The sequence below is a fragment of the Coloeus monedula genome, assembly GCF_965178545.1.
Source record: "Coloeus monedula genome assembly, chromosome: 1".
Taxonomy (NCBI): Eukaryota; Metazoa; Chordata; class Aves; order Passeriformes; family Corvidae; genus Coloeus; species Coloeus monedula.
This window is the reverse complement of record NC_138781.1, coordinates 88,256,586-88,275,684: the sequence shown is the minus strand read 5'-3', so window position 1 is coordinate 88,275,684 and position 19,099 is coordinate 88,256,586. Positions and strand designations below refer to the sequence as shown.

The 19,099-nt window shown below is 38.7% G+C and overlaps 1 protein-coding gene across 1 annotated transcript; it reads right to left on the bottom strand.

Annotated features, from left to right (window-relative positions):
- Positions 1-491: 491 nt before the first annotated feature.
- SPMIP7 (sperm microtubule inner protein 7) lies at positions 492-17,807 on the bottom strand (the record flags this gene model as incomplete). The annotated part of the gene is given in 4 exon segments (XM_082281351.1): positions 492-603; positions 8,689-8,773; positions 17,475-17,741; positions 17,744-17,807. Coding segments are annotated over 4 exon segments (528 nt in total).
- Positions 17,808-19,099: the final 1,292 nt, after the last annotated feature.

Sequence of the window (19,099 nt, the reverse complement as noted above, 5' to 3'; positions counted from 1 at the left end):
ATGACAGTGATGGGGAGCTATGATGATTTCATGGTCACAGGGTCCCAGGCTGCATCAGTCTGCTGGCATGGCATGACTTTGCTTCTCACTGCCTTTTAAGTCAACCCAGCCATTTTTTAACAACCATTTTTTTATAGCAAATAGCTGTTTCATAAATCTGCCAAGACTAACTGAGAAACTCCGCATAGTTTTCTTTTGGGAATTGATAACTTTGATATTCATGGGCCTTTTTGAGAAAACAGAGAGATTTGCCATTAAAAAAAAAGTCACCTCCCCAACACATAACTTACCACGTACCAGAAAAATTCTAAAACCTCAAAAGGACTTCAGATATGCATGATAATAATGTGGTGGGATCCAACCCCAACTGTTCTGTATTTTTTAAGCCAATAAAATGTCATGTCTTACATTTAATTGTTCTTTAACTAAATAAATGCAATTACAATTTTTCCTGTAATTTTTCTGAACAAGCTGAGAAATATAACTCATACCTACCCATGCATTCCTGCAATTACTGGTGGGGCTGTTGATGGAAGATTAGAATTTGCCGGGTGAGTTGCTAACCAATGAACCTTGCCAGTGTATCCAGGAATATTTGGAGTGCTAAAGGGAACAGTTAAAAGGTGGATGGAGGTGGAGAAAGGGTAAACTAAATGACTATAGGATTGAAATTTGACTTATAGGTAAGTACTAGAAAGAATAGGGTTTTTCAAAGATGGATGGGGTAAAATCTCTTCATAATAAAATGAGAAGTTCTTAGAATGTATAAACTGTCATAGTTTCTTTAAGGTCAGGGAAACAACTTTATGATGATCTAGCTGATGATTTGGGCCAAAATCTCTGCTTAGACATTGTAAAGGTAAGCTCTTTAGAGACTTTTTTTTCAATTTGTTTAGGTTTAGTATCTGTATGATATTCATGATTAGAAGCAACATTTAATCACAAAGAAGAAATGAAGTCAAAGAGTTTGCATAGAGAGAAAAATCCAGGAAGTATTCTTTTAAAATGTTATACAGATTTAGCTCATATTTAGTTTCCAGCTTCAAATATAGAATTTACATAACAGACTTTAGGTCAACAGGTGTAATTTCTCATGAGCTAAAACATAAGTGATTTCCCAAATTATTCTAAGGTGCTCTAAATTTCCCCTAGAATATATTAAGGGGTAATATTAACAATGCTGCTTAGACACACCAACTTAAATTCTAGTGTGAGTGCACCAGTGAACTGAGACAGTATGTGCCACATCTTGGAAAACTAAAGCCTTTTGTTAATTCCAATGCTGTTTTAATGTGAAAATGAAAAACAGAGTTCCTTAAAGAGATGGAGTAAAAAAACTACTTATCTGAAGCAGCACAAAGAAAATTTTGATGACAGTTGCTGCAAGAGGAAGCAAAGATGGACAAAATTAAAGAAAAAAATAGGTACTAATATGAATTCAGGTAATCCATGAGTATTAGAAATAAAACAATATAAACCCCCAATATAGTACCTTTTTTTTGCAACTCAAAGTTTTTCAGAGAATATCATCAATCTTGTTCTGTATTGACATCTCGAAGTAGGACACTGTTGAATAATACAATTATACATAAGACACACATGAATTATACATAAACATCCAGACTGCCCATACACATGGAAATAAAGGCTCACAACAAGCTGTTTCATCTGCTGAATCAACTAAATATTTGGGATTATACACCTTGCCTCCATTAGCCCTTTGCGGGTCTTCACACCATGTAACTGATAAAAGTGCCTCTTTTCAAACAATTTCTGGGGTACTCTTTGTTTCCCCTGTATTCTGTGTAAAATAAACAGTTTCTTCAATTATAAAGTGCATAAATTTACTAGTATCATGCAGCTGATGAGCTCCTTCTCCACAACTAAGTTCAGCACAGGATGCAAAAATGGACACATGTAAGACATGCAGTTTATCAGACTTTGTGTATCTCTGACTTTTGTAGTGGGAAACTTGGCTCTGAAATTCCTCACCAGAATAGCAGAGGTAATGACAAAATGCTGTATCTACCTACCAGAGTTATAACACAGGACCCTGAGTAAACTGTATTTGCCATGGGAGCATTGTACCCACAGTTAGCAGAAGGACCATCTAATTCTCTTAGTTTGGAGTAAACTTGCACTTACCTGTACATTCATCCACTGCTACACTCCCTGGGCCATGCTCCAGTCTACGACTCTCCAGAGAAGATGGCTTTGTAGAGCCAGTACAGAGATTTTATAGCACTTGGGAAGCTGTTGCCTATAGAGAATCACTAAGTAGTTGGTTGGGCAAGGAACAAATTTGCTCTCTGTCCTGACAGCAGCTGTGCAGGGGCAACAGGTAGGCTTGAAAATCTTTTACGGTTATAGAACATGTTTTCAGAATTGGCCAAAATGGCTTGCATTCAAATTTGCTTTTTCATGTCAAAGTAGACAACTGTTAGGTTACGTGCACATTAGGTGACTGTAGAAAATTCTATCTGTATCTCAAGATCCCACCAAGGATCCACCAATGGATATTGGGTGGTTGTGACTGTAAGCACATGCATTCATCCAAAACTGAAAATATACATGATGCCACTTTGAAGGACTCAGTAAAACTGTGAACCAGTTTTATTACCCTGGTGATAGGCTACATACCAAGATACATCTCTCACATGTCGTGAAATTCCAGTGATTTCCTTGGAAGTGTACAGGCATCACAAAGAGAAGTAGATGACAACAAGAAGTACAATATTAGCTTGCAACATTTTATAAGTCTATTTGAAGTTAAATTGCTCAATAACTATACAACTGTGAGGTGTCTCATTGATAAAATCTCCTAACCTTTAAAACTTGCAAAAGTAGAAGAAAAGACAAAAGCATCATAAATGGGCAAACATGACCCAAAAGTCTATCTGAGAGATGACCCAAGATGAAGACTTATTCTAGACTGTTTGTTAGAAACAACTGACAGAAGTTGTTACATTCATAATATGTGGGGTGGAAGTGGATCTGAAAAAGAAGAGAAGTGAGCAGAGAGAAGCTAAAGGTACCAGGAAAGTAAGCAAGGTTACACTACAGTAAAGCAGCTGCTCTCCTGGGAACCGGCAGAGAAGATGCAAAACTGTGCTGCGGTTATGTAGGTGATAAAGCAGAAGAAGCTGAGGTTAAAAAAGTACCCCTTTGTGTTTTTGTTTTTTTGGATCATGCTGTCTAGCTCTTGTGTGCTTTCTCTGATGAGCTGCTAACCCGTGTTGAAGAAGAAAACAACTAAGTGCCAGCCTACCACTGGGCAACACACAAAACTACAAAACTCCTCAGTGGTTATGCTGCCGTCATCAAGCTTTCTTTCTGTAACCATGACATCTTTCTTGTTCGTACACTTCCTTGTTATCATCCTAGCAACTCTTAGGCCCAACAGTAACAAACATATAGTGCTGATAGTTTAATCTGTGCAGATACTAAGATTTTTCGAGTGAATTGTACTGATTCTGAGTGCCTCTGCTTTGTATGTCCAAAGAATCATAGAATCGCTGAGGTTGGAAAGGACCTCTAAGAATCATCAAGTTCATTGTTAACCCAGGACTTCCAAGCCCACCACTAAACCGTGTCCCCATGTGCCACATCTACACATCTTTCAAATGCCTCCAGGGATGGTGACTCCACCACTTCCCTGGGCGGCCATTTTGTCTTGTCCTATTGCTTGTTACCTGGGAGAAGAGACTGACCCCCACCTGGCTTTTGGGTAGCTGTAGAGAGTCATAAGGTCCCCCCGAGCCTCGTTTTCTCCAGGCTAAACAACTCCACCTCCCTCAGCTGCTCCTCATTAGACTTGGTGCTCCAGACCATTTACCAGCTCCGTTGCCCTTCTCTGGACATGCTCCTGCACCTCAATGTCCTCATGTAGTGAGGGGTACAGAACTGGACAGTGGATTTGTGGTGCAGCCTCACAATATTGAGATATCTTTGTAGATATTTATTTCCTGGTAATGTTCAGGAAGATCAGTGTGGACTTAATTTAGGAGGCCCTCCATACTGATATTTAGATCTATTTGAGATACCTTAAGGTATCTGAGATATTGGCTATAATATATTGTTCAAAAGCAGCAGCTGGAAGGGATGATCTAGAGTGCCTCCAGGGTATTGGATGCCCAGGTTTGCTGTGTAAATTCCACATCACCTGTTTATATGGGAGTGAAATCTAGATTCCCCCAAGTAATCTGTAATTATTGAAAACTTGGATCTAGCACTTCAGCTTGAGCAATGGAGGTATCCAAGATTTTTGTGCAAAAATTCTGTCTAGTGAAAGCTACCTGGTAGATTCTTACCTTGCATTTACAAGCAAAGAGTTCCAAACATCTTACTTTCTTATAAACACTCCTGTATAAATGCAATAGAACTAAATTGCCATATGAAGTCATTATCTAGCTCTTTTTGTTATTGCAATTATAAAATAGGCCTCTCATATCTCACTCACAGCATATAAGGTTCGCAACTGGCTTCCACCTCAAAATCCCTTCCAGGAAGACTGACATGTAACACGTTTGTGACCGTCTACATCCCTTTTTCCTCCATGATCCTATTTGTCAAACAGAACAACCTGTGGTAAAAATGCCTAAGGAATGATCCTATGCCAGGCAATTCATGCATACACTCCCTTGTGCTGTAAAAGAATATACTTAAGAATACATACTAAGACAAAACAACATGCTTTATGCAGAGCAGAGAATGGGACCGACAGCATTCTGAGTTTCATTTCATACCCATCTCCCTCAGCCATCAAAGCAGGATAGGAAATGGGTACTTATAAATGGATTCAGGGTTCCTGAAAGGATAAAACCATCAAAATGGCAAGTCCCCAAAATATTTTGAATCATGTTGAACTGGAAAATTTTGTTTCTACCATTTCCAACAATTTTTTTCTTCTTTCAAATTTTTCAGTCCCCCTTTGTAGTATGGGGTAATATTTTTCAGACACAATGAAGCATTTTAAGCCAGCAATAAAACCTCATTTGGAAAATGTCAAAGTAGGATATTTCAACACACACTTCCCTCCACAACCCCATGAATGAGTCAAACTGGAGAACTACTAAACAAGCATACATGGTAGACAAGCTGTCAGTTTCTGAAGAAAGAATACTTTGTGAGAAAGCTCTTTGGCAGACCATGGAAATGACTGTGTAAGGTGAAAGACAGCAGAGGGTCCTGTTCCCAGTTATTTGTGGCCTGTGAGGTTTCTGTTAACTTGAATTTACAAGGGAATCATGCACGCAGTCAGTTGGAAAATGACTACACTGAAGAAATATGCGAAGTCACTACAGATGTACTGTGATAGTAGCATTTTGCTCAATGTGCTTGAGAAACCATGAATAAAGGGTGGTTTCAGAGAATAGCTCTGTGCAAGAACTGCAGGACTTGAAGTAGTTAGGACTTTGTCTTCCTAGAAACTGCATATTCCCCATTTCAATTGAGTGTTTTTGATCAGATCCTGTTGTCTTCCTCACACACACAACCCCTCTGGCCTTGGACAGGTCACTGTAGCCTTGTCAGTCTGAATCTGTCAAAAACCAATATTGTAACTTATTTTACCAGTGTTCTGGCAATGCATTAGTTGATGTTTCAAAAGTGTTACTGAGTAACTCTTTGCAAGAACGCACATGCATTGTGTAAGCACTGCCCTCTACTGTGGACTAGGAATGCTGAGGAATGAGTAGCAAGTTTTGAAAAGCCGACGACTGTCAAATTTTTTACTCAATTGTTGAGGAAGAGGCTTTTATTGTGGAACAAGAAAACATAATCACTGTCCTAACTGCTTTTGTCAAGTGTCAGGAGGCAGGTTACAATAAGCACCACAGTGAAATCAGGACGTTTTTCTGCTGTAATATGAAAGACACGCTAAAGAGAAAAGCACAAGTCAGACATAGGAAATGAACCTGGATTGGTATGAACTGTTGCTGCATAGTCTGCAATGCACTAAGTGTGCTACTGTTACTGCACTAAGTTCTGCCAGCTCACTAAAGGTGTAAGCAAGCTCTAACAATACCAGGGAGAAGAGTTATTTGTGCCTATCAGACCAGAGCCCTGCCCATGAATGCTACAGAGGAAATCCCCATCACCAGCGTGGGAGGCTTTTTTCCATTGACCCTTAAAACACCTGCAGAATCTAAAATACCACATAGAGCATAACCTTTTTTCAGTAGCTTATTGGGGAAGAAGTCAACAACAGAGAAAACCTGGTGGCCGTGGGTGAAGTAGAATTATACAAAATAAAATATACAAATAAAGATTTTAAAGAAAAAAAGAACAGAGGATGATTATGTTGGAAATCCATATGATCCAGTAAAAACATTTTATCTACAGTTTTCAGAATTGTTGAGTTCAAAATGCACTTCTGAATAAGAAAGACAATTTTTCAAAGTAGTTGTTAATAACAAGAAACAATGATTTGGGTCATTACTTATTTTCACTTTTTAATAACATGGAACCTCTCAAAAGTACCCAGAGAATTTATCAGTCTGAGCCTTCCTGGAAGTCACTGTAGCTCTGCTGCAAAATTTCCTCTCCTGTGTAACTTACCCAAGGGAGATGAAAACACAATGTTTTTCCAGAATTTGGACTGTCCTCCTCTTTCTTGGTACATATTTGACTTGGAGCAGCAGTTAGACACAGGAGATCAGATTGTGGTGTTTGTGGCCAGATTTTCACAGGAGCTTAGCGATCAACGTGCACCCAGAATGCGAGTTCTTTCAGAATTCTGGTTTTCATGTGTGGTTGCTGAGCTATTTTTGAAAGCCTGGCTGGCTGCACAAAACATACTCGTTAGCACTCTGTTGCTTACCTACCTAATATATGGGTAGTTATGTGACATATAAAGCCAAATGCTGTATTAATCTCCCACAAATAAAAAAATATTACAAGGAAATAATTAATAATCAAACCACTAAAAACAAAGAAAAAATAACCAAGAGAAACAGACACAACCAATTCAGAGTTTAAAGTCTTGTAAAAGAAATCCCAGAGGTCTCAGTTCTGCAAAATATGTGAACAGATTCTCTATCCTATCCCTGTTCAGGAAATCTTGTTAAGCAGATACCTTTAACTCACTGATTCCAATGGAATTTACACTTTGTGGGTTTGAAAAACAAGAATGAAAATACAAGAGAGTTTACAGTCGGCAGACAAGTAGAGAAGGTAGGAAAACAAAACTGAAGAAAAAGAAAATATGCACAAAAAATCGGTACATTTCAAAATACCACAAAAGCCATTAGAGCCACTGGGCAAATGTTATCCATTCAACCTAAAACAATCACACTAGCAACACACATTGAAAATTAAAAAAAAGCATCAATACATTCAACTTGGAACCTCATTCATTAGTGGTGTAAAAAGAAAAGATTCAAGCCTACACCATGTGTGTTCTGACAATGTAGTCCACTCAGCGAAGCACTGAGCTGTAAATTGAGGTCATAAGTTTTATAAAAAAATTTATAAGATCTGTTGTTGAAAGAGGACTGCATCAGAGAGAGATTTTCACAGTGCTCTTTCACAACAGCTTCCTAATTTTTTGACTATCACTTTCTAAAAAAACCTTATTTCTATGTTACCCTTGGCAAAGGAATGGTAGAAGATTCCAGCCTTTAGGCATACATTGCAACATATCTGGGGATGAAAGAGAGCAACAAGCTCATTCTAAAGCAAACTCAGGAGTGCATATACAAACCATGGATATTAAGAATGATCCTACATTCCAGGGCTGCAACAGACCTCAAGAGACTATGCCATTCATGACCTTCTCCAAAGACAGGTTTTAATGAAAGCCTGGAAGAAAATGAGAAAAACTGAATTATGATCCAGGATTTTTGGTCAAGTGCAAAGATGAAGAGTCTGACCTGAATAGCACATCCATAGCTCTCTTTGGGCAATTCTCACTGATCATCCTAGACTGCCACCAGATTACAAACATAGTTATTAAATTAATAAATTTAGCATTTCTAGGTGAATCACAACATTTATGACATGGCTTTTTACATGTGCTGAAGGCTCCCATACAAATTCCATGTCTGAACCACTGAGAAAAATGGGATAACACATGACTAAGATTCCTAATTTTTCACTTGCCTTTCAGCTAAATTTTTAAGAACTATGACCATCACTGTGTCCTAATTAATATTATATGAAACTGAGTTTGAGCACAGCACCATTTTAAAGACAAGAGTTCAGTTAAAAAAATAGCACGTTTTGGCTCAGGATATATGAAGTTTCATTCCTAACTATGCTACAGATTCCCAATGGGAATTTGGAGAATGACCTTATCACACTGCACCTGGATTTATGTCTGTAAAGCTTCCAAATTGCATGGTAAGGACTTCAGAATACTATCTAGAGTGCTGGATATATGCACAGCAGCTCTTCACAATGCTGATCTTATACTAAGGGCTTTTAGGCTCAACTACAGCACAGGTCAAGACTTTTATCTTTTTTCTAATTCCTTAAGAAAAAAGAAGAAAAACAGAAGATGGTTTCCTGTTCTGCCAAAAGGAAGAGAGGGTGGGTGCAAGGCTAACATACAAAACATGCCCAGGTTCACCACTCTTCCTGTTTGTCTCTGCAGCTACATGACAGATGACTCTTAGTTACTTTCACCTTTGCTAATAATTTGAATGGCAACCACTTTCTTGCATGCTTTGGGGAAGAACAGTGTCTCACTCTGGAGTAATGCCCGGGCACTGATGCTGTTGCCCAAGTGCTACAGGCAGGAAGTGCAGCTGCTGCTCCATGAGAGTGAAAGTAACTATTTACAAAGAGATTTTTACACTTTATAGTTACAAATCATATTTAGGCTTCTCAAGCCAAAGTATGTATCTGACTTTTCAAGGATTTTGGTGGGAGTTTAAAGGCCATTATACCTTAACATATCTTTCCGAAACTACTGTCAAACACACAAAGTGAGAAAAACAAATTATAGGACAAGTTTTATGCCTTCTGACTTTCTTCTTTCTTCTTCTCAAAATCATAGCAACCTTGATGCCTGACAGTCATGGACAGACAATAAGTGTGAAAAACTTAATAAAATTTTCCAGATGGAATTGAGTTTTTCACAATTGACTTTTTGAGCTTTGAGATGTAAGAATCTTTTAAATCTCAGAGATCTGGATCTCCTTGTTGCCAGAAATCAATGAAACCCATAGCCTCACTCACTAAAACCCAGAAAAATGAGATGCAGCATTCCAGAGAAGGCAGTACAGAAGCAGTTGCTCAAACTTATAAATCCTCCACATGATGCAAATAGTCCCAGATAGGATGTCTGCCTGCAGCAGAGTGCACACATCTGCTTCTCTTCTTCGAAGCTCCACCATTACAGCAGTACAACCTAGCAGAACTAAGGGTTAACAACTCTCTAATTTCACTGCAACTCAGACATCTCTGTTCAGCACTATGTTGTATTTTGTATGTGCTGTATTTTGAAAGCACATTCATTTCTCAAAAACCATTTTATAATATTTTATGTTATTATTCAAGCAGAAAAGTTAGATGCAGACTCTGAGAAACCAGATCACTTATGCAGAAGGTGGAATAAAACAATCAGAATGGTGCATTATGTCATAAAAGCTTGGCATTAATAGGCTCGGCTGCAGTAATATGAGTCAAATGTGATGACCTTACAATCCTTATTAGCATCTTACTTTGCCTGTGAACCTGCTGCTGTGTGAAGAGTGATGTGCTGTTCCCCATACATGTGACAGCATGTGATGCACTGCAAAAAGATATACATTCACCCTAGAATGGAAGTAAGAAACATAAATTAACAGATCGAAGCTGTAGCTCAGAAATTCCAGCTACTCACAAGGCAGCTCCCAACAACCAGGAATGTTTAGCACGTACTCCAACGTAAGTGAGTAAGGCCCAGCATCACGTCTTTTCTTTAGAACAGAGAGGACAATATTTCTACAGCTTCTGACCCTCCTCTTTACCCAGTGAAATATCCTTTCTGTAGTTTCCTCACAAATGCAAACTGAGCAAGACCATTCCAAGGACACACGGGAAAGGCTGATGCAAAGAGAAATTCTGGTTTAAGTAAACAGAACTTTTTTTCCTCTTTTGTTTTATTATTTTAATTCTTACTATTAACCTGTTACTTTTACCATTTTCCTTTCTCAAAAGTTTGCAAATAAACACTTAATATCAGCTCAAGCTACTAAAGACTGGTTTAGGAAAGGCTTAAAGTGAAAACCTCCAAATTTCAAAGTTCATGATCTAGCTAAAAGTATAGTGTTCCTAATAGCATTCAGGGAACTTTTGCATGCACACTCAAAGGCCATCTAGTGACAAATGTTAACAATCACACCCTTTTAACATGGAAATATTCAAGTCATACTACCCATCAAACATGCAACAGACCTGTTCATTAATAATAAATATTAATACTTAAGAACAGGAAGCATTTGAAGAATGAAAGTACGGTATAGTTTGAAAATAAACACACTTCCATTCTTTTCACCCAAGATCAGATTTTTAACTGTTTTGTCCCCTTTCTCGAGAAACAAGAACTCAAGAGGCAGTACCACAACCATGCTAATAAGTGAAACACTCTGCAGCGCTTGTGTAGTGAGGCTTTGAAGGTAGCACACGGTTAAGTGGGACTAAGTCTACACTGGCACTGTCTTCAAAATTTACTGCACCAACACAGCAGATAGAAAGTAAATCAAAGATATGTACATTATTCATAAGACAGCTGGTGGAGGCAGCTGAACCGTACACTGCACGCTCCAAAGTTCTAGTTATTTATTAAAATGGTTCACAAGAAAAAACCACAGAGATGAATGGCCCTGTGTGCTTGGCGTGTCCCAAGATGAAAACAATCATCTGCTGAACTTGCAGCACATAGCAAATGACAGCTCTAATACATATGTGCTGAGAGGAGGCTTGGGAAAAAAGGGAAATAAGATAGAAACGTGTCATCTCTCATCCTTTTGGCTATACTTATGATCAGACTGGGATACTCTTACAAAGAGGACATAATAGATTCTGATTTTTAGTTTACAGGTAAAAAGTTGAAGATACCCACAAGCAGAGGAGACTTAGCATATGCTCTCCTTTGGCACCAGAAAATGCCTTAATATTAGATACCATAGTCCAGCTATAATTCTTGTTTCAGAAAATGAGAGAGGAACTGCTTGAGCTTAATCAAAAATGCAGAAAGTTGAAACAACCCAGGGACATCATACTTACATGTACAAAGGGATATGACAGGTTTGAGAGATTTGTCTTACACTGTTAAAGCCAAAATGGATCAATATTTTTTCTTTTTGCCAGACAGAACAGTCTGATAGAATATTTATGAGGTCCCAAAAGACAGGTGGTGACAGGTCAAAGTTTTGCTCTTGCAATAATGCAGTGCTCATTTGAATTTGGTAAAAGACCATGGCAAATGATTAGTTTGGCATATATGCTAAATGAACCAGCTCAGCAAGCAGAATCCTATCTTTTAATCTCTTCTGATACTAGGACTTCACTAAATTTCATAGGACAGTATAAGCAAGCCTTCTTTAAAAATTAACTACTTCCCTTCTTGCAATACTTATTTAATTCAGTTCTTGAGAACTCAGGAAAATTTAACATCAGGTCTGAGTTTCTCTCTTGGTCTGTCCCTGCAAGCAACTCTCACCATCCACAACTGTATATTCCCTTGAAAGAGCGTCATTCAAGAAACCATGAGAGCATTTTCTATCTATCTATCTATCTATCTATCTATCTATCTATCTATCTATCTATCTTGCTTTTCTTCCACCCTGCTGAGGTACCTGTCTCTCCCATTGTATGCCTGACTGTGCCCAGTAACTCACCTACCCACTGAGTTTGCCTGAGAAAACCTTCTGGCTCATGGTCTGGAAAGGAGACATGTTCTTATTTCTCTATCATACTTTAACCAGCTTTTCTTTTCTTGTCTCAACTTGGCTCTTGTTTGACCCCTTTTAACACTTCTGTGGCCCTTTACTGGACTCATCCAAAATGCTCCACTCTGAGATAGATTTGAACAGGTGAAATACAGAGTAAATAAAAGACACCAATGCAGAAGTGATTGTTTTGGACAGGCAGCAAAAAACCCCTTGAGTTTGTGCGTGGGTATGATTACTGCGGTGTTTTCATAAATGTCATGTCTTAACACAAACATCAGATGTACGGAATCATGACAGTCATTCCCTTTACAGGTTTCTTCTGTTCTGCTTTTTATATTTAACTCTCTCACAGGAGAAGCATGCAGAACATATTTTTCATGTATGTATTAACTGAATATCTTAACTTATATAGTAATAGAATGCTACCAAATTTAGTATTTTGAAATATTTAACTGTACACAGACTTCATAAAGGAAATGTTAAGACAACTCCAGTATTCACAAAACCTGAAATTTACAAATCACCAGATCTCTGGGGAGAGGTAAAAGATCCTGTTTGAAATCTGTCCCAGAAGCCTCCAACAACCTAAAATCATAATTACATGCTCCTTGTAGGAAACATTGGCTAATTAATCTGACTTAACAGTTTTTTCATGCAGCAATCAAAACCAATTGCAGGACTGAATTTTAGTTTATTAAAAATAATAATTATTATAGTTATACAGTTATTACATTATAACTTAATGTGAGCCCAGCAGCTGTTTATGCCAAATACAAGATTTTCAGATAACTCTTCCAGATGCTTTCACTTGATTCCTTGGTTACTTATTCAATTTCTCTTTGTATGTGGAAGTTAAATATAACCTATTACCATTATTTCTTGTCTCTCTTTTAGTCTTTTGAAAGAAAAGGCTACTAATGACCCCCTGAAAACTACTTGTAACTAAGCATAAACCCCACCAGTTTGTGTTGGAGAGGACATGCATAATAAGGTATAGAAAAAACCCTAAGTTGTTGAATAAAGAAAGAATCACTCTGCTGTTGGGCAAGTGAAAAGCAAATGCAAAGTGAAATATAACTGTAGGGATGATGAATAATCTAACCCTTAGTGAAACCACCGTTGTTTTGTTCAATGGCACTCAACCTTAACAGGATTATTTCAAGTTTTTTACATTATTTCCAGATAACCTATTAGCTTATTAGGCAGATTGCTATTTCACATGTCATTGTTTTATGAGTATTTAATAGCACAGATATTTTTGAGCACACTGTAGGCTATTTTTTCACAGAATCACAGAATAATCTTTGTTGGAAGGGACCCACAAGGATCACTGAGTCCAGCTCCTGGCCCTGCACAGGACCATCCTCAGGAGTCACACCCTGTGCCTGAGAGCATTGTCCAAACACTTGAACTGTGTCAGGCTGGTGCTGTGACCACTTCCCTGGGGAGCTGTTCCAGTGCCCAAACACCCTCTGGGTGAAGAACCTTTATCTAATTATCCAACCTAAACCACCCCTGACGCAACTTCCCTGAGGTCCTGTCCCTGGTCACCACGGAGAAGAGATCAGTGTCTGTCCCTCCTCTTCCCCTCACAATTTGTAGACTACAATGAGGTCTCCCCTCAGTCTCCTCCAGGCTGAATAGACCAAGTGACCTCAGCTACCCCTCATACAGCTTCCCCTCCAGGCTCTTCACCATCTTTGGATGCTCTCCAATAGTTTAATGTCTTTTTTATATTGTGGTGCCCAAAACTGCCCCCAGCACTTGAGGTGAGGCCACCCCAGTGCAGAGCAGAGCGGGACAATCCCCTCCCTTGCCCGGCTGGGAATGCTGTGCCTGATGCACCTCAGGACACACTTGGCCCTCCTGACTGCCAGGGCACTGCTGACTCATGTTCAATTGCCATCCACCAGGACCCCCATGTCACTTTCCATGGCACTACTTTCCAGATTCTCATTCCCCAGGCTGTCCATACAACCAGAGGGCAAAATCCATCACTTCCCCCTTTTGAACTTCATATGGCTGATGATTGTCCAGCCCTCTAATTTGTCAAGGTCTGAATGTCCTTAAATAGTTCATTTGTTGTTGTTCAAGTTGCACTTTTTTTTTGTTTTACTTTATATGTTGTTGCCTCTGATTAAACTTTCTTCTTTCTCTTTCTACACGCTGGTCAAAAGTTTTAACTCACTAACTACCTAAGCACTGCCTACTGTAATTTTCTATCATTATTTGAAATGTAGAAGAAGCTGAAATCCTTCCTTGATACACCTCTCACTCAATGTGCTGCTTAACACTGCATTACTCCTCGATGATTACTTCTCCAGAGTAGTGATTACTCCGGAGAAAATGCTACTGCTTCAGCCTTTCAGCAGGAACTCTTCCTGCACAGAGGCTACAGAGAAATTAGTATAATCTGACCACAATTATTTCAGTAAATTCTGCATAAAATTCTTCAACTGAGCCTCTTAAAGAAACAGTAGAAGAAAGATAAGACCTTCACATGGATAAATAATTGGTTAGATGATCAGAGATCGAAGGAAGGGACAAATTATCAGATTTCCAGGTGGATAGAGATCACTGGTAGCGAGACCTTCAGATAACCCATCTGGGCCTAGGACATTTTTGCCTAACATATTCACAAATTATCTGGAAGTAGAGAGTTGGAGTGTAAGTGATGTGCTCAAAGAGCAAATGCATATATTCATAAAGGCAAATCTGTGAATCCATGACTATTAATTAGAAACACATCATCTCCTGGACACGAATCCCTGATCAACAAATCATCACATGATAGGAAAATATTTGGAGGAAGGATGATGACGTTATTAACTATCCACAGTCTTGGATGAAATACTGGACTAGGTGGGCTTTTGGAGAAATCCAAAAATCTAGTACTAGCATGAGTTAACTACTTATTTATTTAAAAAATGGTTACAAGAAGTCTATAAGTAAACTCTATAGTATTCCCCATTTTCCAGCTTTGGAGAAAACTGTGTCTACAGATGTATTAGCTCCCAGCAGGGACAAGAAGTCATCTCTGTTCCTTATCAGACTTGTCAGACAACCTGGTTAGTTCTTCAATCCCCATAAACTTTGTGTTAAGGCCTACGAATAGAATAATATCTACAAACTGGACAGGGGGACTTCATCACCAGGTCCCCAGTACAAATACACCTGTATGGTCAAATTCTGAGGTCCTCCTCCTCCTAACCACTGCAAAGAAAACTTGAGACCACGGAGAAAAGGGTAGAAAATTCTGTTGTCATGTGAGTGAGAGAAGCGGACTCCACAGGCAAACATTGTCAAGGCCTGGTCTTGTAGCACAGAGCACCTCCCCTATACAGACTGAGAACACATGGAGAATAGCTCCTCAGCTGTCATCCTTTCTCTGGCAGGCTCTGATTCTCCAGTCTTAGAACGACCTTCATCGCCAGCTCCTCACATTTGCTTTGCTATTACAGAGCTTCACTGAGTTTGCTTTGGTCAGCAGAGGCAAAGGACTGCTAGAGAAGTTCAAAGTTGTGGACTGCCAAAGCCATGGTGTTGTATCTTCTCACAATAGAGAAGCTCCTGTCTGCTGCAGATTTTTATACACCACAGCTCATCTGTCTCAAAGGCTGCTTCTGTCTCTTTTTTTTTACATTCATCCCAGACACAGTGGAGAAAGTGACTGTAGAATTTGCTTGCAAAATGCTTGACTGATCTCTCTTTCAGCACAGCTTCCCCAAACAACTTAGCTGTGGAATGTCTTGGGACTGGTATCTAGAAAGGTTAGCAACTTACATCACATGCCTGCGGGCTGGTGGCTGGGCTCTGAATCATACAGCTAAAATCTGGAATTTGTTTATGCAGTCTCATTAAAAATAGTACCTAAAAACTCATCTGCTTTTTATATTGATATTTACACATTTGTAGTTAATACCTCAGCATCATAGGAAAACTTGTAAATGCATTCTAGGTTTGGAAGAGCACTTACACCACTTCCTTAAGAAATTTATGCTGAACTATATCTGTTTCCAGGTTTGTCCCTAGATTCAGTTTGACTTTCCCTGACAACTTCAGTGGAGTCAGCATTTCAGGCTAACAGTGAACTTTCCCCAACAAAAGAACGCCAGAAAGCCATCAGAGTTTCTATCTGCCTCTTGGAACTACTGTCCATTTCAGATCACTTTCTTCACTGTAACCCAGATTACTGACTTGATGGCATTCAGTTTCAGATTTTGTCTGTGTTCTTCTCAGGTGTGTCTCTATGTGCCAGAGTATCTCTGTCTCTGCCTGCTTTTCTTTGCATTGGGAAAATTAATGGGCAGATAGAATTGCTTATCTCAAATCTTCTTTCTCCTTCACTTTCCCAGAGGCTTGCAGAAAAAACCAGCTGAACAGTTCTGACTGATGTCTGGGGTCTAATTTTCATACGTAAATGAAGAACACAGTAAATGAGAAAGAAGAGTGAAAATTACATGGTATGGGCAAGAAAAAAAAGGAAAAATATGTATTCTATTAGTCTATATTTATCCCTTGTGGTTTCTTGGGTTCTTTAGGGTTCTATCACATGGCTGCAGTAAGCAGAAAGTGATTTAAAATGCAAAGTTTGAAGACAGAAACTGGGAACTAAAACCACTGCCAGAATTTATGGCTCTTAGAGACTTTTTGGTGACAATAACGTCTAAAATATTGCTAACTGTGCAGTAACTGCTCTACTTAATAGCAAAATGGAACTAGGAGTTTATTTACATTTTTCTGTCATCTTCTAAGAAATGCCTCCCCTCATCTATGAGCGTGTAGCATGAGATACCATAAGATTTTGTTCTAGCTGTAATGAGCATTTCTCTATGAAAATCACTGAAATTAACATCAAACATATTGCTTATTGCTAATTATGTTTATCCTTAGAAGCCCTGGGCAGGTATTTCTGCTTTCCACAATTTTTATGAGAAAATTTTGAAACAATCAAGCCAATTTTACTTTGTGTTATAAGGAGTGAATTTCCATTTTAATGCTACAATCATAACAAAATGATCAGACTTAAATTTATGTGTAAGACATTGATATAAAATAAGAGAGTAATATGGTACTTTGACCAATATGTGATGGCAGTATTGAAGAATTTCTGTTCTCTGATCAACTAGACACTGGAACAGGTGTCTAAATGTGCTGCACCACAACTTGTCAGGAAATGCTAAAATACACAGAAATATCCAGGGGATGTCCTGACTTTGGAGTGATTTGGGTTTCTTGGTTTGCATTAAAGTAGGTGTTTATTAGAACTATGATAAATAACTTCACAATTTACATAAATAAAATTTTAAAAAACATTTATTACCTTCACAGTTGTTTTGGGGTTTTTTTTAGCATTAGAATTCTCATTGGAATCTTATGATTGGTACCTCTTTGCTACAGCAGGGACAATGACTCATACAAACACTCTACTGCAGTTGTTATTTTCAGTTCAAATATCTGGGACAAATATACTTTAAAAGGTTGTTCCTTTTAAAGGGGGAATGGAGTTCAGAAACTCATTTTATTTATTTGTTAAGCACCACCAATTTCTTTGGTGATTAAAAAAACCTAATTTGCTTTATGTCTGAGTCATACCCTGGACTTCCACTTTCTGTCCTGGCTGGTTTCCTCCAGGAGGTCTCCCGTGGCTCTCTCTCCTGTGATGGGGACACTGGTGACGTTTCCTATCGCTGTAGTCTACCTGAGATTCAGTAGCTCTTCCAACACTTGGCTGCTGTTCAGCATCTGCTGCTGGACTCACAAAACCTGAGCAGGGATCTACTAAAGACACAACATCCTGGTGTGGAAATAAAGGGTAATTTGCCACTACTGGAGGGGTGAATAGATAGAATTTAAGGAAATATTTACTGTTTTCTCTTCAAAGCTGACAAAACCATGATTGCTCTCAAGACCCCTCAAAACAGGCATGCATATCTTCTTCAGCAGGCTTGGATACTGTTGGTGATCATGTTGTAAACTGGTTCAACTGACAGGGCAGACTTTTCAAAGGCACTTGCCTGCCTTTCAGGTCCATCAGTCATTCTCTTCTATTGTCCTTTTTGCAGCAGTAAACTTAAAAGATGCATCTTGCTTCTGTTTTTCCAAGATTCTGAAGTTCCAGCCAATAAATCACAGTAAAACTAGAGGTCATTCTTCAGAAAAAACAGTGCATAGCACTGCATTGCAGCAGTTTATCTGCTGAATTCTTTCCTGAAAAAAGACATATCAAGTATGGTACAAAAAGAAGAGGGACACTGAATGCTCAGATTTTTTCTGTTGCTTGGTAATGATGGGAAACACCTCATAATGAAATTTCTCCTGATATGAAACTTAGTTCATGCCTACCACTGTAATGTAGTCCTTCGAGTGGACACACATAACAAATTGTAGTGACAGCTGAGAATGTCTTATATGCAGTATGGGCACTGCAAGGCTAAGGCAACACACTGAAAACACAGAACTCAGTCTGATACATCCTGTGCCTGCTTTCTATCATAACTGTACATTCATCTGAGTGAAAAGAAACTTCCAAAATTTGACTCCTACCAGTAACAAGCCTTTAAAATGACATACTGGTGTCTAAGTCTATTGACACTCAGTAATTTCCATACCAAGTATAATCAGTTTAACACTAGAAATTACATTCAGTGGTGCAGATTGACTTTTTCCTGCATGCCTTCTTACCTCCTCCTGGAAAGCTTTAGAAAGAGATGACAGGAGAGGTAAAGACATGGGACCCAGGTAAGGCACAGGATGGAAGACATCACAAGAATGTTTTGTTGCACTCATTTTGTAAAGTGAAATGCAATTTAAACTGTCTTGGATTTTGTTGACAGGGTTCTATCCAGTTTATCCTGGTAAGTGAATCTGCCAAGGAAGGCTGAATTATTTCTACTGTCAACATTCTGAAGCGATCCGTGCCTAAAGAAGCACATGGATGAGTTGGTCACGTGTCCAAGCTAGTCCTCTCTGCTACCTCTGCCTTTTAATTTGCTTCAGGATTCCTGTGGATCATTATTCTTGATTTTTTTGACATAAACAGCTGCTTTCATTCTCTGGAAAAGCAACAATATCCCAAATCTTCCAATAAAGTGATATTTTTCTGTCAGACTTTATTTGCTTCCCAGCTAACTGCTCATCCCTCTTCCCCCTCCCTCAAAAAAACCCCTTCTCTTCTCCACTACAGATTCTAAATACTCGAATGCCACAGGAACATACAA